This window comes from Dermacentor variabilis, chromosome 5 (genome assembly GCF_050947875.1).
Source record: "Dermacentor variabilis isolate Ectoservices chromosome 5, ASM5094787v1, whole genome shotgun sequence".
NCBI classification, from domain to species: domain Eukaryota; kingdom Metazoa; phylum Arthropoda; class Arachnida; order Ixodida; family Ixodidae; genus Dermacentor; species Dermacentor variabilis.
The window spans coordinates 164,765,624-164,793,279 of NC_134572.1; the positions used below are offsets into that span (position 1 = coordinate 164,765,624).

At 44.8% G+C, this 27,656-nt stretch overlaps 1 protein-coding gene across 2 annotated transcripts in view; it reads right to left on the reverse strand.

Moving 5' to 3' along the window:
* LOC142583305 (nephrin-like) overlaps positions 1 to 27,656 on the reverse strand; it is a 386,962-nt gene that overhangs the window by 73,887 nt on the left and 285,419 nt on the right. For both annotated transcript variants that reach the window (XM_075693724.1, XM_075693723.1), the window contains exon 6: positions 8,421 to 8,620. In XM_075693724.1, coding sequence (XP_075549839.1) covers positions 8,421 to 8,620 — 200 coding nt within the window. The remainder of the gene's footprint in view (positions 1 to 8,420; positions 8,621 to 27,656) is intronic.

Consider the following 27,656-nt stretch of genomic DNA (forward strand, 5'->3'; position numbering starts at 1 on the left):
GCAATGCCTGCATGACTGCTGAGGTTTCTACCGAATCAAACTCTTTCTCGTAATCAATGGAAGCTATATATGTATATATATATATATATATATATATATATATATATATATATATATATATATATATATAAGGGTTGGCTATAATCCGTACATTTCTCTATCACCTCACTGATAGTGTGAATATGGCCGATTGTTGAGTATTCTTCACGAAATCCTGCCTAGTCCTTTGCTTGACACAAGTTTAGGTTGTTTTTGATTTTATTTGCGATTACCATAGTAAGTACTTTGTAGGCAACGGACAGTAAGCTGATCGGTCTATAATTTTTCAAGTCTCTGGCGTGCCCTTTCTTATGGATTAAGATTATGCTGGCGTTCTTCGAAGATTCCGGTACGCTCGAGGTCATGAGGCATTGCGTATACAGGGTTGCCAGTTTTCTAGAACAATCTGCCCACCATCGTTCAACAAATCTGCTCTTACCTGATCCTCCACAGCTGCCTTCCCCCTTTGCATAGCTCCCAAGGCTCTCTTTACTTCTTCCGGCGTTACTTGTGGGATGTAATATTCCTCTAGAGTATTCCCCCATCCATTATCGTCGTGGGTGCCACTGGTACTGTACAAATATCTATAGAACTCCTCCGCCACTTGAAATATCTCATCCATATTAGTAATGATATTGCCGGCTTTGTATCTTAACGCATACATCTGATTCTTGCCTATCACTGGTTTCTTCTTCACTGCTTTTAGGCTTCCTCCGTTCCTGAGAGCACGTTCAATTCTATCCATATTACACTTCCTTATGTCCGCTGTCTTACGCTTGTTGATTACCTTGGAAAGTTCTGTCATTTCTATGCTAGCTGTAGGGTTAGAGTCGTTCATACATTGGCGTTTCTTCATCAGATCTTTCGTCTCCTGCGATAGCTTACTGGTATCCAGTCTAACGAAGTTACCACCGACTTCTATTGCACACTACTTAATGATGCCCATAAGATTGCCGTTCATTGCTTCAGCAATAAGGTCCTCTTCCTGAGGTAAAGCCGAATACCTGTTCTGTAGCTTGATCCGGAATTCCTCTATTTTCCCTCTTACCGCTAACTCATTGATCGGCTTCTTAGTAACAGTTTCTTCGATTCCCTCATCAGGTAGAGGCTAATTCGAGTTCTTACCTTCCTATGGTCACTGCAGCGTACCTTGCCGAGCACGTACACATCTTGTACGATGCCAGGGTTAGGGCAGAATATGAAGTCTATTTCAATTCTAGTCCCGCCTTTCGGGCTCCTCCACATCCAATTTCGGCTTTCCCGCTTGCGGAAGAAAGTTTTCATTTTCCGCATATTATTCTGTTCTGCAAACTCTACTAATAACTCTCCCCTGCTATTCCTAGACCCTATGCCATATTCCCCCACTGACTTCTCTCCAGCCTGCTTCTTGCCTACTCTGGCATTGAAGTAGGACCAGTCATTATACTCTATTTTGTTTTGACTTTACTGATCGCCGATTCCACGTCTTTATAGAAGCTTTCGACTTCCTGAGTCGAAGTGGCTATATAACGTCCCATTAACGAGAATTAGGGTTTGCGCGTTTAAAAATATTAAATTATGGGGTTTTACGAGCCAAAACCACTTTCTATTCATGAGGCACGCCGTAGTGGAGGTCTCCGGAAATTTCGACTACCTGGGGTTCTTTAACGCGCACCTAAATCTGCTTCTGCATTTCGCCCCCATCGAAATCCGGCCGTCATGGCCGGGATTGGATCCCGCGACCTCGTGCTCAGCAGCCCAACACCATAGCTACTCAGCAACCACGGCGGGTTTGCACGTTTAGAAACTGCGCTTGATGCCACATGAGGGATGACGTAACGCAGGACTCTCGGTTAACTGCTGCTGGTATCTCTTCGTTCTGCTTGTTGGTTACGCAGGTAATATATCTCCCTGTCTTGTATTTTGCGGCGCCCGCGTACCCTACTTCTGTTTTGTTCCTTTCTTTGTTCAGTATTTTTTGTAGAACGGTGCGTCTTGCTTGTCTTCTTTATTTGTTGTATTCTGGGTGCATGTTTCTTCTTATGGCTGCGGCGTGTATCCTCGCTCTGATGGTGGAAAGTACTCATTGTGGACGGTTGTGTTCTTCGAGAAGGTGTGCAAGTCTTCTAAGAAGACTTCTACCGGCAGTAGTAAGTTTTAGTCTTTCGATTTGCCTAGTCTTGTGAGCCGGGTATTATGTACTCCTGGGTACAGCAGGTTTCCTATAGACGTGGTGGGTGGTATTCCTATTGCCTATTTGTATGTCCTTCGTATCACTGTGTTTAACTAGTATATTCCCCTATTCTTCATGTCTAAGAACGTCGTGCCGTAGGCGATTCGGCTGATGATAAGAGTGATGATGAGTTGGTATATGAGTGTATATATGAGTACATGAGTTGGTATATAAGACTCCAAATTCAGATGAGGTTAAAGTAAGCGAATTTAAGTGCAATGTGAGTCTAACCTTTCATATTTGTGGCTTAATTAGGAGCGTTGAACATAATTATGAAACCCCCGTCCTTTTGCTATTTCCATGCGATAAAGCCGAATCGTAGCTGGCTGCCCCGGGTATCTTCGGTAAACTAAACAAGGCACTTTGCTTATATTTCGCGAAATTAAGGGTAATGCGCTGGCACGGTGAAAAGTTTGTGGGTTCATTGCGGCGTTAGGATATAATTAGCTACACAGAAACTCTGGAGGGTTGGCAGTGTGTTTTACAATTACCAAAACATTTTGGGTGGTACCCTGGCATAACTACGCATGCCAACCAGAACAAACTTAGTAAATATCGGGAACACTGTGCAAAATTTGCGGACGAATTCAAATACGTGTAAATTATACACAGCGTTTGCAACAAATTTGTTTAGGAAGTGTTGGAAAGCCTTAAATTCTACGGTACGTTTTTCAGTTTCAGGAAGAAAGAATACGATATACGAAGTTTATATTTAGTGAAAATAAAAGCCACACTATTGCTAATGTTCACGCAAAGTTGAACATGTCCGGATTAATTGCAGCCTTACCGATAAATTACGTATTCAAGCGTTCCTGAGCGTTAAAGGAGAGTTTTACTAAGGGAGCCGAATTGAGCCCGCTGCGCTTGCATAACTGAAATGCCACTGAGATCAAACTCGACAAAAATGTGGAAACGAATACCAAATCAACACGCGAAGGTAAATGCATATGCATAAAATAAAGTTTTGCAAAACAATTCTTTAGGCAGTGCTTGAAATCGTTATATGGTCCTCTCAGCTATATTTCCCAGAGTGGCGTGGGTACTCTGCTTTACTCCAAATTTAGATATGACGAGAATAAGGGGAACATTATTACTTATGTGTAGGCAAATTTGAAGTTGAAATCATTACGGCCCTTGCTATCACATGCGTGTTAACGGATTGTGAAGCGTTATGAGTGTATTTTACGAACGGTGTTAAGTTTACCACACAGCTTTGGCATAACTACAATAAGCACCGAGATCAAAGCTAGATATAATAGGGAGGACTATTACGATAATTTTAGTGTGTTTATACATGAGCGTGGACTGAATAGAGCATGTTCAATATTGTCTTAGGCATGTGTTTGAAAGTGTGTTTGAAGCCTGCTATGATTTGTAATGTCCTAGATATGATTTAGAGTGTCCTGAGAATACGCTACAATACACAAAGTGTATATTTGGTGGAAATGCCCATAATGTTAGGTGCAATTTATGGCCAAGTTTTAATGCTCCTAACCTATTTTGAAGTGCAGCGAACAATAAAAAAAGCCTCTTTTTCCACCACGCGTTACACGACGTCCGTAGTAGATGTTCTCAGTGTCTTTGTTGAACTAAACTAAACAAGGCACTTTGTTGATAGTTCTCTAATATTGGGACCACCTCATCGGAATTGTATAGCCGAAGTTGCAACTGCGTGGATTAATTACGGCTTTAACACCAAATTAGGTACGCAAGCGATCCGGACCATGATAGATGTATTTTGCGAACAACGCAGAATTTGTGCCGCCGCCATGGGAGAAATGTGTTAACGCAACTGGGCCTAAATTTAGAAAACATGGGCTGCAGGAACACGTCGGACATTCTTTGTATGGATTAAAATGTTTGGTGAAAATTTACTGCCTTTCTATAAAAAAATCCTGAGAAGTACTCCAACGCGCAATAAGCGGCCAAGAGGTCAAACGGCCCAGTAAGATACGGGCAACGTTTTAGGGTATCTGATTTGTTGGCAGGAATTGAAATTCTCATTGCAATTGCTTCAAAGAAACACCTTGGCTTGAACTCAGGTTGTGACCTTATTTCCTTCTCTGTGTGCGTATGTGTTTTCATATCAAATAATAACAGCAATTCTTGAAGGTCGCAGAAGTCTCCTATCCTTTTTTTTTCTTGTATTTACTTTTGAATTCGTAGTTTCTGGACTGACATCTATGATCATACCTGTCAATTAGTATTGCTCCGATGAAGTTGTGTTTGAACCTTCAAGTGATATTTAGATGTATCTCTATTTTTGCTTTTCTCTGTATAAAGTCCAATTAGGTTAACATGGCGGCCTCCCGCTTAGCTGTAGTTGCGAGCTAAAGCTCGCGAGGTTGAGTCGGGAAGTGTGGTGGCTTGATGCGGCGGCGTGTGTTTGCGCGCGGTCTTCTCAAGCGCGCGAGGAGTGAGGGGAGGGGCAGGTTATTGCTCATCTCCTCCTGTACTCTAGCTGCGGCGGCTGAGCGTGTCCTATCTTGTAGGTAATCTACGCTAAGTTTGAAGGCTAGCGGACCGGATGTAGCTGATGGCTTTGTGTGCACCGTGTTCTTACGCACGTAGTTCGCGTTGAAGTGAGAGGCAGAATGAAGGGAAATTCGCTCACCTCTGCTGCCGACTCCATGCCAGCGTTCTGACAGCGAGTATCCGCGGTCATTGAGTGAGGTGTGCTCGTGTTTGCCTCAGCGCCTGACCACGTGCTTGTTAACTTGGTCAGCAAGCTAATGTTTACAGCAGTATATGCAGCTCCTAAAAACGACTAATGTTACTCCATATAGATGTCTAATTATTTGCATTCGTAATCAACGCTTCGCGTGTAGGGCGAAACTGTGACCCTTTTTTGTTCGAGACAGACGGCAAAGAGGGCCTTGGTGAAAGTGTCGTAGCATGCTGACTAAATAAGTTATTCGTCTGCTGAAGGTGACGTTTTAGCCAAGCCATTTGGTAAGCAAAACATCGTTCTTGACACTAGAACATCGCCCTCGCACACCCTTCGTCACACAATGCGTTCTATTTCATGCCTATGAGGCTTTGTTGAGTGTGCAGCCACTTTTAGTCGGTGCACACGTGCGTGAGTATGCCGACTTCTGAAACCTAGACTATTTGCACTATTAAAGGTGGCCCACGTGATGCTCTCCAAATACATCCCCGGAAATAATTTGGCGGCTTTCGTGGCTGCGCTCCTACTACGGTGGTAGCTACAATAAAATGACTCATGTTAACACGGATGGTTATAAAGGTACTGACGGATAACCCAAGACCACGGGTGAAGCCTGAATGCCTCGTTTTCGCTTATTGCTAACCCTTATAAAGATTTAGCTAAAAAACAGCATCAAACATACGACACAATAGGTGGGTCACTGCAGGAGAAAAAAAAAAAGAAGAAATAGGACGTGTGTAGAAGTGCCGCTTCGCAAGCGGGTAATAAAAGAAATAAAACGCACGTGCAAGCACGCTGGCCAAGTGACCGAGTTAGTTCTATTTTCTTTGCAGATTTCACATCGCACGAAAGACGCAAGCACGTACGCACACAGAAAAAGAGAAAGGGAGACAGAAATCTTGAATCGTTTCTAGCCCCTTCGTGGTCCTTCATTCCTTTGCGTTGTTTGTAATCCTCAAACTAAGCGAAAGAGCGACCATCAATGTCAAGTGCTATTGTGAAAAGCGGTGCAGGCGAAGGACAGTAAATAAGGAAACTGTGCACCATGTCGAACACCTTTTGAGTAAATTGAAAGAGCACTTGCGGGAGGCTCATGCTGACTCACCTCAAAAACGGACTCGCTAAAAGGCGATGGACGTGCCGAAAATAGTAAAAAAAAATCATAATACATCAATACAATGCGCGTTGCGTACTGCCCCCTCATAATCTCCAATTCACCGGCACCCACCTTGAGCATGTTCCTTGAAACAACTCATAGCCTTTCTGTAGACGCAACGAGGGCAATCGAAACACGTCCGCCTAAGTCATACCGTTCTGATAAAATCGCGTGGCAGTGTTTTCTAGCAAAACAGTAAGGTCACGAGTTCTCATGAAAAAAAGCAAATTCGATCTCACACGTCCTGCTTGCAACGAGTTTGAGCTTGTGCGGTGCTTTTTGCAGATGGCGTTCGGCTCGTGGGATTATAAGCACGTGCCTCGATCAAAGGCCTTCGTGCAGGCGCTCTTTTGCATCGAGGGAAACAAGCTGATCACAATCCAGACAGAACTCGACGTGACGCCGTAGCAAATGACCGCGTAGGGCGCCGCAGCCCCAGAGGGTGGTGGCATTTGGAGCGACTCACCAGCGCGGCTGAACCCAGCCAGGGCTTACGAGCGGTTTCAAATCAGAGGGCCACGCCAGCTTGGCACTGCATACACGTTAAGCGCTTGCGCTCTTTGTTAACGCAAATACTAGCATAATTAAAAAAATAAAAGCTCGTTCTCTGTAGCTAAAATATTCATTTTGCATGACTAATGATATGGTGAACCGCCAAAAAGTTTGCCATGACGATAGTGCTTCCTCCTAAAATCGGTGGCACAAAGATGGAAGTAGAGGTGAATTTTCACGCTGAAAAGAAATTTACGTTTTTTTTTCTGGCTCCGAGCTACCCACCTCCCGTGTTTTACGTGGTGGTGCCCTGTCCGGCACAACACTGAAAGCAGTAAGCGATGTTTTCAGTTCCTAGGTATCAGTGATTAATGGCGCGTCTATCGCTTGTGTAAGTTACACCGACGCAAGCTCGGAATAAAAATAATTGCTTCTGTACTTACAGCGTATATTGGTTGAATAAGCTTACCTTTGGTTAAGTTTCGTCCTCAATCCAGTGACGCAAGAATGGAAATTCAGTAGCATCCGCACGGCAAAATTAGGCATCCCACACTCGGAAGAAAATGACATTCCTTTCCAATTGATGCGTGAAACCTTAAATCTTCTTGCGTTTGACTTGTCTGAATTAAAGTGCTCTAGTAATGGGCTATGTTGGCATTTTGTTGACAAAATTACTCTTGTGTTGAGTATAGTCCCCGCTGCTTGGGCCAGAGCTGTTGCTCGCATTATGCACTAGATAACTCACATAAACGAAGAAAAAAAATGTAGTAGCCTGGCTTCACTTTCGAGACATCAACTCTCCAGGCAATTTGTTTTTCATGGAAATATACGGACACTGGAAGCGCATTTGCGCCATTGGCGCAGCCGGTGTTGTCGTCCTGCATAGCTCCACGGCACATGTACACCTCGCGCGTCGAGTGCTACATGGTGTTCGGAGACACGCAGTGCGTTTGGCTGAAAAAACTACGAGGCGTAGTGGACCTGTCGCCAGCGCTACGCTTAATAGCCTCATTGGAGGACATAGGGCAGCCTTCCACTGCTGTCATGCGCCCTGTGAGTACGCCCACTACAAGGCCACCGGAATGTCGATCAACTTTTTCCGGCAAGCGGCGGAGGCAACACGAACGCGTGGCTGCGCTCCTGGAAATATTCCCACATTCTTATTCGCGTCGCTGCAACCTGAAGAGCAGAAAACTATGAAGATCTAACACGTATTGGAGCACGTATATTAAATTGCGGCATGAAATACACCACTGAACGGAATATTTTGGTACATCTTTTATCTACCGTTCCGCGTTTTGTCAAATGAGGACCCGTCGCGAGTAGCCAGCCACGCTGATTTAGTACGCCAGAAAGCGAACTGCGTAAACCTGCCGGACTGTGCATGACATGTGCAGAAGCTCCATTCCCTTAGCTTTATCTTCTTTGCCACACGAAGTAGCCCACGAGCACAGGTTCCTGTCGAGCTGCCGCAAAGTGTACGTTCTGGTCTCAGCAGTAAACGTCGAGTAAACGTTGTCTAATATTTCGCTGAGCGCTAACAAACGCCGACGGTTTCCCGTCGATCTCACATCGTGCGCCGTCAGGCTGCGGCACCTGTGACGTCACTGGCGAAGCTTTTCAGCTCGCCAGCGTCTTGAGACGCCCGCTCGCTACAAGAGTGCTGTTCCTCCTGCCCAGCAGGTATTCCTTGTATAGTGCTCCGTGCCAACAAGCCACACCCACGTGCAGTTAGAAAACTGTCTGCATAACCAAAGCACAATATCATACCGGCGGCCAATGCATCGTCCATCAGTGAAAACTACAACTTTTTTTTTTCTTTCGGAAACGTCGTAACGCCAATCGGCCCTCACCTTCTGCAAGACGAGTGAGCGGTTGCTGATGATGATGCCTGCGGACGTGTTGGTCTGCAGGTCTCGGCCTTCGAACAGCCAGCTGATCTCGCTTACGGCCGGGTTGGCGGCCACGCTGCACTCGAGGTACACGTCGTGGTTCTCGAGGATGCTGCTCTGGCGAAGACGGTTGCCCAGCCTCACCACCAGCTGTGGTTTGTCTGCGCCGACGTGCACAACGAGTAATGTACAAAATGTGTCGACCTAAATAATTTCTTTTCTCGATCACGATATGACACATTTTCACACGTAAACAGATACTTTTACGTGAAACGTAATAGAGATGACTTTCTTGCTACATTTCAACGCTGCATGAGAGAATTCCACCTAGGGAAAAAACTACCACTTCGACTTAGCTCTTAAGACAAGGGAGTAAAAAAAGCTGTCTCCTTGCTTCAAGGAGACAGCTTTTTTACAACTCTGGGCCGTCCAGCGAGCCGAGGAAGCCGCTTCGAGAGAAGGCCTCAGAACCGCGTCAGCGGCGGGTGCCCAGACACACTAAAGATACGCCAGACTCAAATCTTATAGATTTGAAAAAAAAAAAAGTTTACGCTCTCTGCTTGAGAATGAAAAAGAAAGAAAGAACTTTATGGTACGATCCTGACACACAACAGTTTCAATTAATTGGAAAGCGCGCAACTATCGGGGGGCATGCAGTTCGCAGAATAGATATTGTTCAATAGAATAGCATAATGGGTACGAACAAATTGAAACCATAGTATAGGATTATTGTGTTATAGATGATAATAAGCATGATGATAATTATACCAGTTCAGAAACAAAATGGATATGATAGCCCTATAGAGCCCAAAAGCAAAGCCGATTGGTTGCAAATTTATACACGCTGTAAGTATTGCATCGTTTTGTCTGGTGTCGGTTACACCAAAGCGTCATCTTCAGAAGAAAACTTTCTTCAATGTCGACTCTGCTCTACATCATCTTCGTTTGTGGAGCGCATCTAGGCGGTAGTGGTACGTACTTACTCATAGGAACTGACGAAGAACCACGTGACTCCAAATAAAACCAGAAATGTAAGGAAAATTCAATGTTAGAATAGGCAGGTTACATTCAAAAGAGATACACAAGTAACAATGATATGAAAACCTAGGAATTAAAGTAAACACACAATTGGAAATGAATTGTGAATGAATAACACAATTGGAAATGAATTGTTTTCGAATGAAATTGAAATCTTAGGTTTCTAATTTTGAGTTTCCGTCACAGTGATTCTGAAAGAAGACCTCGGATGGCAGCGTAAAGCTACCCCTCACTGTGCCCAAGAGACGAGGCACCCGAGGAAAGTAAATTTGGGGCAGTTTAATTCGAAGAGGTGGAGTTGTGTCTCTCGGGTTTGCCTTGTTATAGTAATTAACTGTCGACTGCAAACGAAAAAAAATGATGCATGCTTTCATCTTCGCTACAAAAAGAATACATTGGTGAGAGAGCCAGACCAGCCCTCTATAAATAAAATTTGACAAGGACACTTAGGAGAGAAAAAAAATTTATTCTGTATCAGTAAACTACCATTCCACAGTAACAAGAACGCCGCTATTCCCACGACAAGACTCTTGCTGAGCCAGAAAAAAAAATTAGAAATTCAAAAGACGGGTGGCCACGCCACTTTCCTGTTCCCGCAACAGCTCGCCGTGACGTCATAGATTTTGACAGCGTCTGCTAGGGCCCAGGTAATTGTCTAGTAGTAACGGCTGACAACACTAAAAGAGCCAAACGCTCACTATGGCACGTTTCGCGAACTTTACTGAACCAACGCGTCCCAAATACGAAACGAAGAAATCCTGGCCGCGGCGGCCGCATTTCCATGAGGGCGAAATGCAAAACGACCGGTGTCCCGTGCATTGGGGACACTTTAACGATCCCCTGGTGCTTAAATTTATTCCGGTTTACCTCGCTACGCCGTGCCTCATAATCAAACGCACGTAAAGCCCAAGGATTCCAACAGAAAAAAAAAATATTTTGAAATCCTTGATGGCACAGTGACGTACCGGCGCTTGGGTTTGGCGCGAAAAAAAAAATGAGAATTTGAGCTTCATTTTTGTTTTTAATAAGTGACCAAGTATCGTGTAACTAACGAAAAGACAGTTTTCAGATCATACTTACTAAGCGTAATTTGGTTTATTGTCTTGCTTTAGTGTCCCTTGATATAGGATATGCCGCATTGTAGTCTACCAATAGCTACTTCGTCTTCGTGTTTGACATAGATTACCTTACAATGGCTCAACGGTTGTTTGAAATTTACCAGATCTGTTGTAGACGGCCCAGATAATTCTCGCATTACCATTTACTTCTTCTCACTATGGATAAAGCTAATAAAGTGCGAATTTTAATGGCCGGACACCCTGCAGACGCCATCGCCAAAGCACTGGGCCTCTCATTCAAGGGACACTAAAGCGAATCAATAAATCAGTTTAGACTAATGAAGCATTGCTTGAGAACCCTGCAGGCAGTCATTTCAAAAAAATAGTTTGATTATTAGATGAGAAAATGAAGGTCCAAGTATCAGTATTTGAGTTTCGCGCCAAAACCCTAGCGCCGGTACGTCAGCGTGGCGTCAGGGATTCCAAAGTGTGCTTTCGCATTTGGGACGCGTTCGCTGAATAAAGGTTCCCGAAACTTGCAATGTTTAATATTTGGTTCCTTTCGAACACAATGTAGTCAATCTGTACCGCTATATATATTTAGTAGGCCCAAGAAGATGCCATCAAAATTCAAGACGTCACAGCCCCCAGGTACGGGAACTTCAGTAGGCGTCGCCACCCGTATTTCGTTCTTGCTTTTTTTCTGGCTTACCAAAAGTCTTATCGTTGTAAGAGTGGTGTTTTTGGTGTTGTAGAACGGTAATTTACTGATGCAGAAGAAATAATCTTTCCCTTTAGTTTCGCTTTAAGAAATAGGCTTTTGCCTCCAGGTAACCAAGTCAATCGGATATACTTTGACGTGATGGTGAAAAATATTTGCGTGCCCTCGGTTGCTGGCTAATACAGACTACGAGAAATTGGCCGCAACTCGGATAGAATTAGAGATGCGTTTCATACTAACATTAAAAGAACTGGAGCATTTGGGCAATAATCGATGGAAAGAAATATAACCTAAAGTACTTGAAATTTACCTATAAAGTAGTAAATTCTAAAAATGCCCAGCAACCATTCTATTGTGAATTGGCCCAGAGAGGAAACCGTAAGGAACGTGTTCAGCAATTTAAAAATTCCTTCTAATTTGTCCAAGCGTTACTTCTAAAACATTTTTCCTTGCATACACGAACCCTTGACAGAATTAGAAAAAAGAAAGAAAGACGCAGTTTCGCCCAAAAGGCGAAGCATCTATTGTGATAGCAAATTAATATTCAGCTATAAGAAGTAAAAATAGTAGTTTTATCGGCCGTACAAACATGTAAACATTCGATTACTAACTAAATTATGAAGCACGGTGCGACGCTCGCTCAGCTAATCACGAACACTTTTCGCTCGATGACCGCAGAAACTCGCCATCAAAACGATGGAGTGGGCAATCGCGGCAGCACCAGCGAGCGATTTGACCTTCGTGCTGCCTCTCGCACGAAGGAAAGCAGAGCGCATACGCAGCAACCAACACCCGGCGCACTTTGTCCCCTTCAAAGATCGCTTTGAACACGAGGTCCGCGCGACGGTGCACTTTGTGCACATCGCAGATCAATTTCAAGATACGGTGCGTGCGTGGCATCGCCATATGCCGCAACAAGAAGCACATTTCCCCACAGAATGCTCGTTTCCAATTCGTTTCATAGTACTATTGCAGCGCAAGATGCTATGGGCTATTTCCTGAACCCGCTTCGATTGGAAATCTTGTCCGGCTCCGCCACCACCGCCGATGTTCCACACAGCTATCGCCAGGAATGAGAAAAAATATATACCCAGTTCCCGCCGGGATAGAACGCGGGCACTCTGCGCGCGATTGAGAAAGTGTACCACAGCGTCACGCCAGCGCTTGTTAGATGGTGCTTCAAAATGCTCTATAAACGCGTCCTAGCGCTCGAGGAGTCACGTGATATGACATGCGCGGCGTGTAGCGTCGACACGTGCAAACATTTTAGTGTAGGAGGACGTGAACGGAACCACACGGGGGGGTGAGGGGAGATGTTTTTAGGCAAGGTTTGACAACAGGGCTTCGCGCATCAAGCGGCTAAGGTGGCAGGCTGATTGAGTTGCACGCCGGTAGCTAGGATGACTTCTTAAATGCGGCTCGCCTCGTTTTCTGCGCAGCGAAAGGAAATGCTGACTATCAGAAGTAAATGGATGGGCCGCGCTTCGAGAATTCACTCACTGAAGAGCTATTGGCTAACATCAAACAGCGCAGTGTCGTAGTAATGCACAACATTCCTCATCATAGCGTTCGCCTCGAGAAAGTTGCAACGTCGTCAACACGAAAGAGTGACATTCAGTCTTGGTTCATGGAGAAGAACGTCGCATTTTTCAGTACCAATTAAAGGGAGACTTATTGGGGCTAGTGACCAACACAAAGAGATTTTTCCGTCTATCGCGTGGACGTTGTCGCTAAGGCTGAAGGTCACGACGTCGTGAGGCTTGCTCCATATCCTTGCGAGTTCAATGCTAGAGAACTGATATGGAGCCATGTGAAAGGTTGTGCCGCTGCTAACAATACCACATTCTTCTTTGCCGCCCTCGAAAATTTGCTGCATAAAAGCATCATTCTTGTAACGGCAGACAAGTGGCTTCGGGCACGTGCTCATGTTGAGAAAATCGAAGAGGAGTTCTGGCAACGTGACGGTCTCTAACTTTACTCGGATCAGATTCGAGCAGTGAGAGTGATGCGAGTGACAGTGACATTAGCGGAGTGGAAGATCTCACGTGAAGGTGAACACAGTCGCAGAAGCCACGACAACATTGTGTTGCATACTTGTGCATATGTCACGCGCTTTTACTAATCCTGCGGCAATATCATCATTTAACTCTGAAGTTGCACGAATTGAAGACACAATATGCTGATGCTCCGTGTAGTTTAGAGTTCAGCATTTTACACCGGCCTGTGTTATTTAACGTGCACCTAAATTGTAAGGCAGTTTGTCGTGTGCGTATCTTGGCCACGCATGCTTATATCGCCTTTCCGTTTCTCTACCACGGTTGCGCTTTAAAACCACGGCGCTGCAAGTTTGCTTTCCTTTCCTCCCCTCTTCTCCGCCCTTAAACTGGCTCTCTTAACTACTATACGCAGAGACAAAGAAATAGCGCGCGCATGCGATCGCATAGATGAGATGAATACATATATATAGAAAAGCATCAGTCATAGCTCTCGAAGTATAATATAATATAATATAGAATAGCTCTCGAAGATAGCTATTCCGGCGGCTAGCTTCCCACGCTATGCGTGGCGCCCTCGCACCTGTGAAAGCTTTTCCTAGACGCTAGATCTATACTATTCCTGCGCAACCTTGAGCGATCGGAAAGCGCGTTTTCCACGCCTGGCCGGCGGAGAGGGGAGGCTTCGTTCAGGCCGCGAAGCTCTCCACATCCCCGTAAGGAGCCTGGTGTGGTCTCGTGCTGACGATGCCCTCTCGGTGAGCGCATATTTCCCCCCTCATCTTTTAAGAGATTCAATACATACAAGCATTTGTCTCGCAAACCAGATTTATTTCAAGGGAATTTTCCACGTCTCAATAATTTCTCTCGTCGTATTCGAGTGCTGATTGCCGTGTTATAGTTTGTTAACGAAACTACCCCTCAAGTCTAAATTGTAAGGCGGTTTGTCGTGTGCGTATCATGGCCACGCATGCTTATATCGCCTTTCCCTTTCTCTACCACGGTTGCGCTTTAAAACCACGGCGCTGCAAGTTTGCTTTCCTTTCCTTACCTCTTCTCCGCCCTTAAATTGGCTCTCTTAACTACTACACGCAGAGACAAGAAACAGCGCGCGCTTTAGATCCTATAGATGAGATGAATATTTACAATTATTATTAGGGTTATAATTATATTCGAGTGCTGATTGCCCTGTTATAGTTTGTTAACGAAACTACCCCTCAAGTCTAAATTGTAAGGCAGTTTTTCGTGTGGGTATCATGGCCACGCATGCTTATATCGCCTTTCCGTTTCTCTACCACGGTTGCGCTTTAAAACCACGGCGCTGCAAGTTTGCTTTCCTTTCCTTCCCTCTTCTCCGCCCTTAAACTGGCTCTCTTAACTACTACACGCAGAGGCAAGAAACAGCGCGCGCTTTAGATCCTATAGATGAGATGAATATTTACAATTACTATTAGGGTTATAATTATATTCGAGTGCTGATTGCCGTGTTATAGTTTGTTAACGAAGCTTCCCCTCAAGTCTAAATGTTGTAAGGCGGTTTGTCGTGTGCGTATCATGGCCACGCATGCTTATATCGCCTTTCCGTTTCTCTACCACGGTTGCGCTTTAAAACCACGGCGCTGCAAGTTTGCTTTCCTTTCCTTCCCTCTTCTCCGCCCTTAAACTGGCTCTCTTAACTACTACACGCAGAGACAAGAAACAGCGCGCGCTTTAGATCCTATAGATGAGATGAATATTTACAATTATTATTAGGGTTATAATTATATTCGAGTGCTGATTGCCGTGTTATAGTTTGTGAACGAAACTACCCCTCAAGTCTAAATTGTAAGGCAGTTTGTCGTGTGCGTATCATGGCCACGCATGCTTATATCGCCTTTCCGTTTCTCTACCACGGTTGCGCTTTAAAACCACGGCGCTGCAAGTTTGCTTTCCTTTCCTCCCCTCTTCTCCGCCCTTAAACTGGCTCTCTTAACTACTACACGCAGAGACAAAGAAATAGCGCGCGCATGCAATCGCATAGATGAGATGAATACATATATATAGAAAAGCATCAGTCATAGCTCTCGAAGTATAATATAATATAATATAGAATAGCTCTCGAAGATAGCTATTCCGGCGGCTAGCTTCCCACGCTATGCGTGCCGCCCTCGCACCTGTGAAAGCTTTTCCTAGACGCTAGATCTATACTATTCCTGCGCAACTTTGGGCGATCGGAAAGCGCGTTTTCCATGCCTGGCCGGCGGAGAGGGGAGGCTTCGTTCCGGCCGCGAAGCTCTCCACATCCCCGTAAGGAGCCTGGTGGTGGTCTCGTGCTGACGATGCCCTCTCGGTGAGCGCATATTTCCCCCCTCATCTTTTAAGAGATTCAATACATACAAGCATTTGTCTCGCAAACCAGATTAATTTCAAGGGAATTTTCCACGTCTCAATAATTTCTCTCGTCGTATTCGGGTGCTGATTGCCGTGTTATAGTTTGTTAACGAAACTAAACCTCAAGTCTAAATTGTAAGGCGGTTTGTCGTGTGCGTATCATCGCCACGCATGCTTATATCGCCTTTCCCTTTCTCTACCCCGGTTGCGCTTTAAAACCACGGCGCTGCAAGTTTGCTTTCCTTTCCTTCCCTCTTCTCCGCCCTTAAACTGGCTCTCTTAACTACTACACGCAGAGACAAGAAACAGCGCGCGCTTTAGATCCTATAGATGAGATGAATATTTACAATTATTATTAGGGTTATAACTATATATTCGAGTGCAGATTGCCGTGTTATAGTTTGTTAACGAAACTACCCCTCAAGTCTAAATTGTAAGGCAGTTTGTCGTGTGCGTATCATGGCCACGCATGCTTATATCGCCTTTCCGTTTCTCTACCACGGTTGCGCTTTAAAACCACGGCGCTGCAAGTTTGCTTTCCTTTCCTTCCCTCTTCTCCGCCCTTAAACTGGCTCTCTTAACTACTACACGCAGAGGCAAGAAACAGCGCGCGCTTTAGATCCTATAGATGAGATGAATATTTACAAATATTATTAGGGTTATAATTATATTGGAGTGCTGATTGCCGTGTTATAGTTTGTTAACGAAGCTTCCCCTCAAGTCTAAATGTTGTAAGGCGGTTTGTCGCGTGTGTATCATGGCCACGCATGCTTATATCGCCTTTCCCTTTCTCTACCACGGTTGCGCTTTAAAACCACGGCGCTGCAAGTTTGCTTTCCTTTCCTTCCCTCTTCTCCGCCCTTAAACTGGCTCTCTTAACTACTACACGCAGAGACAAGAAACAGCGCGCTTTAGATCCTATAGATGAGATGAATATTTACAATTATTATTAGGGTTATAATTATATTCGAGTGCTGATTGCCGTGTTATAGTTTGTTAACGAAACTACCCCTCAAGTCTAAATTGTAAGGCAGTTTGTCGTGTGCGTATCATGGCCACGCATGCTTATATCGCCTTTCCGTTTCTCTACCACGGTTGCGCTTTAAAACCACGGCGCTGCAAGTTTGCTTTCCTTTCCTCCCCTCTTCTCCGCCCTTAAACTGGCTCTCTTAACTACTACACGCAGAGACAAGAAACAGCGCGCTTTAGATCCTATAGATGAGATGAATATTTACAAATATTATTAGGGTTATAATTATATTGGAGTGCTGATTGCCGTGTTATAGTTTGTTAACGAAGCTTCCCCTCAAGTCTAAATGTTGTAAGGCGGTTTGTCGCGTGTGTATCATGGCCACGCATGCTTATATCGCCTTTCCCTTTCTCTACCACGGTTGCGCTTTAAAACCACGGCGCTGCAAGTTTGCTTTCCTTTCCTTCCCTCTTCTCCGCCCTTAAACTGGCTCTCTTAACTACTACACGCAGAGACAAGAAACAGCGCGCTTTAGATCCTATAGATGAGATGAATATTTACAATTATTATTAGGGTTATAATTATATTCGAGTGCTGATTGCCGTGTTATAGTTTGTTAACGAAACTACCCCTCAAGTCTAAATTGTAAGGCAGTTTGTCGTGTGCGTATCATGGCCACGCATGCTTATATCGCCTTTCCGTTTCTCTACCACGGTTGCGCTTTAAAACCACGGCGCTGCAAGTTTGCTTTCCTTTCCTTCCCTCTTCTCCGCCCTTAAACTGGCTCTCTTAACTACTACACGCAGAGACAAGAAACAGCGCGCTTTAGATCCTATAGATGAGATGAATATTTACAATTATTATTAGGGTTATAATTATATTCGAGTGCTGATTGCCGTGTTATAGTTTGTTAACGAAGCTTCCCCTCAAGTCTAAATGTTGTAAGGCGGTTTGTCGTGTGTGTATCATGGCCACGCATGCTTATATCGCCTTTCCCTTTCTCTACCACGGTTGCGCTTTAAAACCACGGCGCTGCAAGTTTGCTTTCCTTTCCTTCTCTCTTCTCCGCCCTTAAACTGGCTCTCTTAACTACTACACGCAGAGACAAGAAACAGCGCGCGCTTTAGATCCTATAGATGAGATGAATATTTACAATTATTATTAGGGTTATAATTATATTCGAGTGCAGATTGCCGTGTTATAGTTTGTTAACGAAACTACCCCTCAAGTCTAAATTGTAAGGCAGTTTGTCGTGTGCGTATCATGGCCACGCATGCTTATATCGCCTTTCCCTTTCTCTACCACGGTTGCGCTTTAAAACCACGGCGCTGCAAGTTTGCTTTCCTTTCCTTCCCTCTTCTCCGCCCTTAAACTGGCTCTCTTAACTACTACACGCAGAGACAAGAAACAGCGCGCGCTTTAGATCCTATAGATGAGATGAATATTTACAATTATTATTAGGGTTATAATTATATTCGAGTGCTGATTGCCGTGTTATAGTTTGTTAACGAAACTACCCCTCAAGTCTAAATTGTAAGGCAGTTTGTCGTGTGCGTATCATGGCCACGCATGCTTATATCGCCTTTCCGTTTCTCTACCACGGTTGCGCTTTAAAACCACGGCGCTGCAAGTTTGCTTTCCTTTCCTTCCCTCTTCTCCGCCCTTAAACTGGCTCTCTTAACTACTACACGCAGAGACAAGAAACAGCGCGCTTTAGATCCTATAGATGAGATGAATATTTACAATTATTATTAGGGTTATAATTATATTCGAGTGCTGATTGCCGTGTTATAGTTTGTTAACGAAACTACCCCTCAAGTCTAAATTGTAAGGCAGTTTGTCGTGTGCGTATCATGGCCACGCATGCTTATATCGCCTTTCCGTTTCTCTACCACGGTTGCGCTTTAAAACCACGGCGCTGCAAGTTTGCTTTCCTTTCCTTCCCTCTTCTCCGCCCTTAAACTGGCTCTCTTAACTACTACACGCAGAGACAAGAAACAGCGCGCTTTAGATCCTATAGATGAGATGAATATTTACAAATATTATTAGGGTTATAATTATATTGGAGTGCTGATTGCCGTGTTATAGTTTGTTAACGAAGCTTCCCCTCAAGTCTAAATGTTGTAAGGCGGTTTGTCGTGTGTGTATCATGGCCACGCATGCTTATATCGCCTTTCCCTTTCTCTACCACGGTTGCGCTTTAAAACCACGGCGCTGCAAGTTTGCTTTCCTTTCCTTCCCTCTTCTCCGCCCTTAAACTGGCTCTCTTAACTACTACACGCAGAGACAAGAAACAGCGCGCGCTTTAGATCCTATAGATGAGATGAATATTTACAATTATTATTAGGGTTATAATTATATTCGAGTGCTGATTGCCGTGTTATAGTTTGTTAACGAAACTACCCCTCAAGTCTAAATTGTAAGGCAGTTTGTCGTGTGCGTATCATGGCCACGCATGCTTATATCGCCTTTCCGTTTCTCTACCACGGTTGCGCTTTAAAACCACGGCGCTGCAAGTTTGCTTTCCTTTCCTCCCCTCTTCTCCGCCCTTAAACTGGCTCTCTTAACTACTACACGCAGAGACAAAGAAATAGCGCCCGCATGCGATCGCATAGATGAGATGAATACATATATATAGAAAAGCATCAGTCATAGCTCTCGAAGTATAATATAATATAATATAGAATAGCTCTCGAAGATAGCTATTCCGGCGGCTAGCTTCCCACGCTATGCGTGCCGCCCTCGCACCTGTGAAAGCTTTTCCTAGACGCTAGATCTATACTATTCCTGCGCAACCTTGAGCGATCGGAAAGCGCGTTTTCCATGCCTGGCCGGCGGAGAGGGGAGGCTTCGTTCCGGCCGCGAAGCTCTCCACATCCCCGTAAGGAGCCTGGTGGTGGTCTCGTGCTGACGATGCCCTCTCGGTGAGCGCATATTTCCCCCCTCATCTTTTAAGAGACTCAATACATACAAGCATTTGTCTCGCAAACCAGATTTATTTCAAGGGAATTTTCCACGTCTCAATAATTTCTCTCGTCGTATTCGAGTGCTGATTGCCGTGTTATAGTTTGTTAACGAAACTACCCCTCAAGTCTAAATTGTAAGGTGGTTTGTCGTGTGCGTATCATGGCCACGCATGCTTATATCGCCTTTCCCTTTCTCTACCACGGTTGCGCTTTAAAACCACGGCGCTGCAAGTTTGCTTTCCTTTCCTTACCTCTTCTCCGCCCTTAAATTGGCTCTCTTAACTACTACACGCAGAGACAAGAAACAGCGCGCGCTTTAGATCCTATAGATGAGATGAATATTTACAATTATTATTAGGGTTATAATTATATTCGAGTGCTGATTGCCGTGTTATAGTTTGTTAACGAAACTACCCCTCAAGTCTAAATTGTAAGGCAGTTTTTCGTGTGCGTATCATGGCCACGCATGCTTATATCGCCTGTCCCTTTCTCTACCACGGTTGCGCTTTAAAACCACGGCGCTGCAAATTTGCTTTCCTTTCCTTCCCTCTTCTCCGCCCTTAAACTGGCTCTCTTAACTACTACACGCAGAGACAAGAAACAGCGCGCGCTTTAGATCCTATAGATGAGATGAATATTTACAATTATTATTAGGGTTATAATTATATTCGAGTGCTGATTGCCGTGTTATAGTTTGTATACGAAACTACCCCTCAAGTCTAAATTGTAAGGCAGTTTGTCGTGTGCGTATCATGGCCACGCATGCTTATATCGCCTTTCCGTTTCTCTACCACGGTTGCGCTTTAAAACCACGGCGCTGCAAGTTTGCTTTCCTTTCCTCCCCTCTTCTCCGCCCTTAAACTGGCTCTCTTAACTACTACACGCAGAGGCAAGAAACAGCGCGCGCTTTAGATCCTATAGATGAGATGAATATTTACAATTACTATTAGGGTTATAATTATATTGGAGTGCTGATTGCCGTGTTATAGTTTGTTAACGAAGCTTCCCCTCAAGTCTAAATGTTGTAAGGCGGTTTGTCGTGTGCGTATCATGGCCACGCATGCTTATATCGCCTGTCCCTTTCTCTACCACGGTTGCGCTTTAAAACCACGGCGCTGCAAGTTTGCTTTCCTTTCCTTCCCTCTTCTCCGCCCTTAAACTGGCTCTCTTAACTACTACACGCAGAGACAAGAAACAGCGCGCGCTTTAGATCCTATAGATGAGATGAATATTTACAATTATTATTAGGGTTATAATTATATTCGAGTGCTGATTGCCGTGTTATAGTTTGTTAACGAAACTACCCCTCAAGTCTAAATTGTAAGGCAGTTTGTCGTGTGCGTATCATGGCCACGCATGCTTATATCGCCTTTCCGTTTCTCTACCACGGTTGCGCTTTAAAACCACGGCGCTGCAAGTTTGCTTTCCTTTCCTCCCCTCTGCTCCGCCCTTAAACTGGCTCTCTTAACTACTACACGCAGAGACAAAGAAATAGCGCCCGCATGCGATCGCATAGATGAGATGAATACATATATATAGAAAAGCATCAGTCATAGCTCTCGAAGTATAATATAATATAATATAGAATAGCTCTCGAAGATAGCTATTCCGGCGGCTAGCTTCCCACGCTATGCGTGCCGCCCTCGCACCTGTGAAAGCTTTTCCTAGACGCTAGATCTATACTATTCCTGCGCAACCTTGAGCGATCGGAAAGCGCGTTTTCCACGCCTGGCCGGCGGAGAGGGGAGGCTTCGTTCCGGCCGCGAAGCTCTCCACATCCCCGTAAGGAGCCTGGTAGTGGTCTCGTGCTGACGATGCCCTCTCGGTGAGCGCATATTTCCCCCCTCATCTTTTAAGAGATTCAATACATACAAGCATTTGTCTCGCAAACCAGATTTATTTCAAGGGAATTTTCCACGTCTCAATAATTTCTCTCGTCGTATTCGAGTGCTGATTGCCGTGTTATAGTTTGTTAACGAAGCTTCCCCTCAAGTCTAAATATTGTAAGGCAGTTTTCCTAGTCTCTAAAGCCGCTCGAGTTCACGCTGCTCCTCTGGCGGCCATTTTTCCAAGAAATTATGCGTTCCAACCACTCGACTGTCGCGGACAACACCAGCCCCTTTCCACATGAGGCTCGGAGCAGGAGCTATGGCGCTTGAAAGTAACCGCTGGCTTGACGAACCAACCGACTGAGCTACCTTTCCGGGCAACATTGAAGAATCACGAGTTCAAATCACAAGTTATGTTCCTTTTTTTCCCCTTTTTTTCTTTCTTTTTAATGTCTTTTCCTTCATTTTATCACTGTACGTAAACCCTCCTTAAAAAAATTATATATCCTCAATTATGTGTGGCCACACATGTGCAGGTCATAAATACCAGGTTCTCTAGCCGAGTGCCATCCATGCGGTATAACCGAGCTCAGATTAGCCCACCTTGACTGATCAAATTGGGCACCACTGTAGGTTAAATGAGGCGTACAACTCCTGCGGGACCCGCCGTGGTTGCTCAGTGGTCATGGTGTTAGACTGCTGAGCACGAGGTCGCGGGATCGGACCCCGGCCACGGCGGCCGCATTTCGATGGGGGCGAAATGCGAAAACACCCGTGTACTTAGAATTTGGTGCACGTTAAAGAACCCCAGGTGGTCGAAATTTTCGGAGTCCTCCACTAAGGCGTGCATAATCAGAAAGTGGTTTTGTCACGCAAAACCCCATTCTCCAATTTTCAATTTAACTCCTGCGGGGACGGTAGAGTATCCGTCTCCAGTGCAAAAGGACCGTGATTCAAATCCCGGTGCAGCGCAATTCTCCACCGGAAAATACAAAAAAACGTGTGTTGAGAAAATTGCACAAACAGGCCTGGAGTGCGGCCTGATCCCGGTGACCAGAACCGGTAACGCACTCTCTCACCAGAGCAGGATTGGCCACCCTGGTGCAGTACTGGGCCACAACCTCCTATATGAATACAACAATCAAACCCCGGCCCTCAGTCCCCAGCAGCCGCGAAGCAACTGATCACGGCGGCGGTCAGATCTGTGACGCTGCAGAGGGTGATAAGAATACCTGGCTCCGGACAGGCCGCCATTGGAATCTGAACCTGGCAACGTTTAACGTTAGAACGCTATCTAGCGAGGCGAGTCTAGCAGTGTTATTGAAGGAATTAGAGGGTAGTAAATGGGATATAATAGGGCTCAGTGAGGTTAGGAGGACAAAAGAAGCATATACAGTGCTGAAAAGCGGGCATGTACTGTGTTACCGGGGCTTAGCAGAGAGACGAGAACTAGGAGTCGGATTCCTGATTAATAAGGAAATAGCTGGTAACATACAGGAATTCTATAGCATTAACGAGAGGGTGGCAGGTCTTGTTGTGAAGCTTAATAAGAGGTACAAATTGAAGGTGGTACAAGTCTATGCCCCTACATGCAGTCATGATAACCAGGAAGTGGAAAGCTTTTATGAAGACGTGGAACCGGCCATGGGTAAAGTCAAAACAAAATACACTATACTGATGGGCGACTTCAATGCCAGGGTAGGCAAGAAGCAGGCTGGAGACAAGTCAGTGGGGGAATATGGCATAGGCTCTAGGAATAGCAGAGGAGAATTATTAGTAGAGTTTGCAGAACAGAATAATATGCGGATAATGAACACCTTTTTCCGCAAGCGGGTTAGTCGAAAGTGGACGTGGAGGAGCCCGAATGGTGAGACTAGAAATGAAATCGACTTCATACTCTGCGCGAACCCTGGCATCATACAAGATGTAGACGTGCTCGGCAAGGTACGCTGCAATGACCATAGAATGGTAAGAACTCGAGTTAGCCTAGACTTGAGGAGGGAACGGAAGAAATTGGTACACAAGAAGCCAATCAATGAGTTAGTGGTATGAGGGAAACTAGAGGAATTCCGGATCAAGCTACAGAACAGGTACTCGGCTTTAACTCAGGAAGAGGACCTTAGTGTTGCAGCAATGAACGACAATCTCATGGGCATCATTAAGGAGTGCGCAATAGAAGTCGGTGGTAACGCCGTTATACAGGAAACCAGTAAGCTATCGCAGGAGACGAAAGATCTGATCAAGAAACGCCAATGTATGAAAGCCTCTAACCCTACAGCTAGAATAGAACTGGCAGAACTTTCTAAGTTAATCAACAAGCGTAAGACAGCGGACATCAGAAACTATAATATGGATAGAATTGAACAGGCTCTCAGGAACGGAGGAAGCCTAAAAACAGTGAAGAAGAAACTAGGAATAGGCAAGAATCAGACGTGTGCGTTAAGAGACAAAGCCGGAAATATCGTTACTAATATGGATGAGATAGTTCAAGTGGCTGAGGAGTTCTATAGAGATTTATACAGTACCAGTGGTACCCACGACGATAGTGGAAGAGAGAATAGCCTAGAGGAATTCGAAATCCCACAGGTAACGCCAGAAGAAGTAAAGCAAGACTTAGGAGCTATGCAAAGGGGGAAGGCAGCTGGGGAGGATCAGGTAACAGCAGATTTGTTGAAGGATGGTGGTCAGATTGTTCTAGAGAAACTGGCCACCCTGTATACGCAATGCCTCATAACCTCGAGCGTACCGGAATCTTGGAAGAACGCTAACATAATCCTAATCCATAAGAAAGGGGACGCCAAAGACTTGAAAAATTATAGACCGATCAGCTTACTGTCCGTTGCCTACAAAGTATTTACTAAGGTAATCGCAAATAGAATCAGGAACACCTTAGACTTCTGTCAACCAAAGGACCAGGCAGGATTCCGTAAAGGCTACTCAACAATAGACCATATTCACACTGTCAATCAAGTGATAGAGAAATGTGCAGAATATAACCAACCCTTATATATAGCTTTCATTGATTACGAGAAAGCGTTTGATTCAGTCGAAACCTCAGCAGTCATGGAGGCATTACGGAATCAGGGTGTAGATGAGCCATATGTAAAAATACTGGAAGATATCTATAGCGGCTCCACAGCCACCGTAGTCCTCCACAAAGAAAGTAACAAAATCCCTATAAAGAAAGGCGTCAGACAGGGAGATACGATATCTCCAATGCTATTCACAGCATGTTTACAGGAGGTATTCAGAGGCCTGGAGTGGGAAGAATTGGGGATAAAAGTTGATGGAGAATACCTTAGCAACTTGCGATTCGCTGATGATATTGCCTTGCATAGTAACTCAGGAGACCAATTGCAATGCATGCACACTGACCTGGAGAGGCAAAGCAGAATGGCGGGTCTGAAAATTAATTTGCAGAAAACTAAAGTATTGTTTAACAGTCTCGGAAGAGAACAGCAGTTTACGATAGGTAGCGAAGCAATGGAAGTGGTAAGGGAATACATGTACTTAGGGCAGGTAGTGACCACGGATCCGGATCATGAGACTGAAATAACCAGAAGAATAAGAATGGGCTGGAATGCGTTTGGCAGGCATTCTCAAATCATGAACAGCAGGTTACCACTATCCCTCAAAAGGAAAGTGTATAACAGCTGTGTGTTACCAGTACTCACATATGGGGCAGAAACCTGGAGGCTTACGAAAAGGGTTCTGCTGAAATTGAGGACGACGCAACGAGCTATGGAAAGAAGAATGATGGGTGTAACGTTAAGGGATAAGAAAAGAGCTGATTGGGTGAGGCAACAAACGCGGGTAAACGACCTCTTAGTTGAAATCAAGAAAAAGAAATGGGCATGGGCAGGACATGTAATGAGGAGGGAAGATAACCGATGGTCATTAAGGGTTACGGACTGGATTCCAAGGGAAGGGAAGCGTAGCAGGGGGCGGCAGAAAGTTAGGTGGGCGGATGAAATTAAGACGTTTGCAGGGACAACATGGCCACAATTAGTACATGACCGGGGTAGTTGGAGAAGTATGGGAGAGGCCTTTGCCCTGCAGTGGGCGTAACTAGGCTGATGATGATGATGATGATGAAATATAAGTGTATAGGCGCTTTTGTATTTTGCCCAGAGAACAATGTGACGAAATCCTTTCGAAATTGTCTGTTTTGGTAGAGGGGTTTACTATGGTCCCTTCCAGTGAAATATCACACGGTATGTCATTGCGCAGTATTGCACCACAGTCTCTCTCTCTCTCTCTCTGTATATATATATATATATATATATATATATATATATATATATATATATATATATATATATTTATATATATATATATATACGAGAGGCAGGGGGTTAACCGCGGGGCTCGATTTTATTAGTCCTGCCATAAGACGCCAACAAGAAATAAAGCAACGATAGATAAATGGAAATGAACGTGAATGAAAAAAATAACTTGCCGCAAGTGGGTAACGATCGCACCTGCGACAAGTCTCAAAATTTCAGTAGTTTTTATTATTATTAGATAGATAGATAGATAGATAGATAGATAGATAGATAGATAGATAGATAGATAGATAGATAGATAGATAGATAGATAGATAGATAGATAGATAGATAGATAGATAGATAGATAGATAGATAGATAGATTGCTTCATTTGTTGACTGATTAGTTCTGAGCACGGTTTCTGGTAGTCCCGCCTATCACAAGGCTATCTGGTCAATTCAAGTCGTGAACGCCGAATCTGAGCAGGGAATTCTAATAATTGTGGGCCAGCGAGTTTCTCGAAAAATTATCGTTGTGAGCAGCACAATCCCGTAACTTCTGCTAGGCTATATTCGAGCTGTGGACGTGGCAGATACTCTCCCGCAAGCGGTTAATTTCGTATACCGTGACAAGTAGGTAGTCTGAACAGATCTCTCTACGGCTTCAGTTTCAGTTTTTCGGTTCCAGATACGGTACGGTAAATGGTAGCAAGTATACGAAAAGAGTTTCCCAGAATCCGGCACTCTAGAGGCACAACTCTGCCGCCACACACACCTTATTGCTACAGAACCAAAGTTCCCTCAGCACCGTTTTGACGCAGGACGTGCAACGCTATCGCCAAGCGCGCTAACATAGGTGTCCCGTCACATGTACCACACCTCAGCGTCCAAGCGGCGCAGCGTCTTACGTCCATTCGTGGCGTGACTTGGACCATTATTGCTAAGACGCGCAAGCGGACCACGCCTGCGCTCCTTTTTGCTGAATATTTCAGGTTTCCTTTAAAAGGCGAGGCAGAAAAAGTGCCACACAAGCGAACGTCATGCCTTAAAATTGGAGAATGCGGTCCTTAAGAAATTCTGTGTAAAAGTGATGTTCAATAACATCAGCAAATACTCATAACTAAGGATTTGAGTCATTGCTAAACTACGCACAGCCCCGCACATAATGGTGGTTAATCGACACGGTTGCGCATCACATGTAAATGGTTTCACCTTCGCAAGCTTCGGAAACGTTTGGAAAGGAACACTAAGGGGGAGCACTAAACTGAGTTGTAATGATAGATTACGCTTCCGTGGTAGGTATAAAAGTACGTATTGGCGTGAAAAGGAGACTCCATATGCCGCAACATATGCAAGGGACGTCAGACGCCTGGACACGCCGCACTAGAGATTCGGCGCAGACTAGCCGAGACGCGATGAATTTTCACAGCATTCGCTTGGTTTTTATGTAATTGTTAATAGGCACTGCCGGATAGCGTTAGATTTTCAAATGTCCTGAGCCAGAAGTTTCTAGAACCGTACCTGCTCCGGACACGGACCCAATGGAAGAAAAACTAAGCATGTGTTACGCATTTATATAACGTTAAGGCGAAAGCCCGATTGCACATTTCGCACACTTTTTGTCACGACGAAGAAACGTTTATGAAAAATTGCGGCAGCTATCCATCAGGGCGCACGAGAGAACTCACCGAAATTTTCGCACCTACTGCCAATGCGCTAGTGCCGTCAGTGCATTCGCTGAGGGAGGGTCAGTATGGGAACGCTGGCATGATGAGTGGCGTCGGAGACAGCTGGGGAAGACGACGAACGTTCGATCAGTGGCCCAAGCGCGTCTCTCTGACCACGTGACGAGTGCCATCAGGCACGCACTAGGCACACCCATTCCGTGAGGTCAATAAAATTGACGTTTTTGAAGCAATACTTTAGCAGCTGAAACTCATTCAGTTTTCTCTTTAATGCGGCAGTTAACGTAAGACAAAATGAGT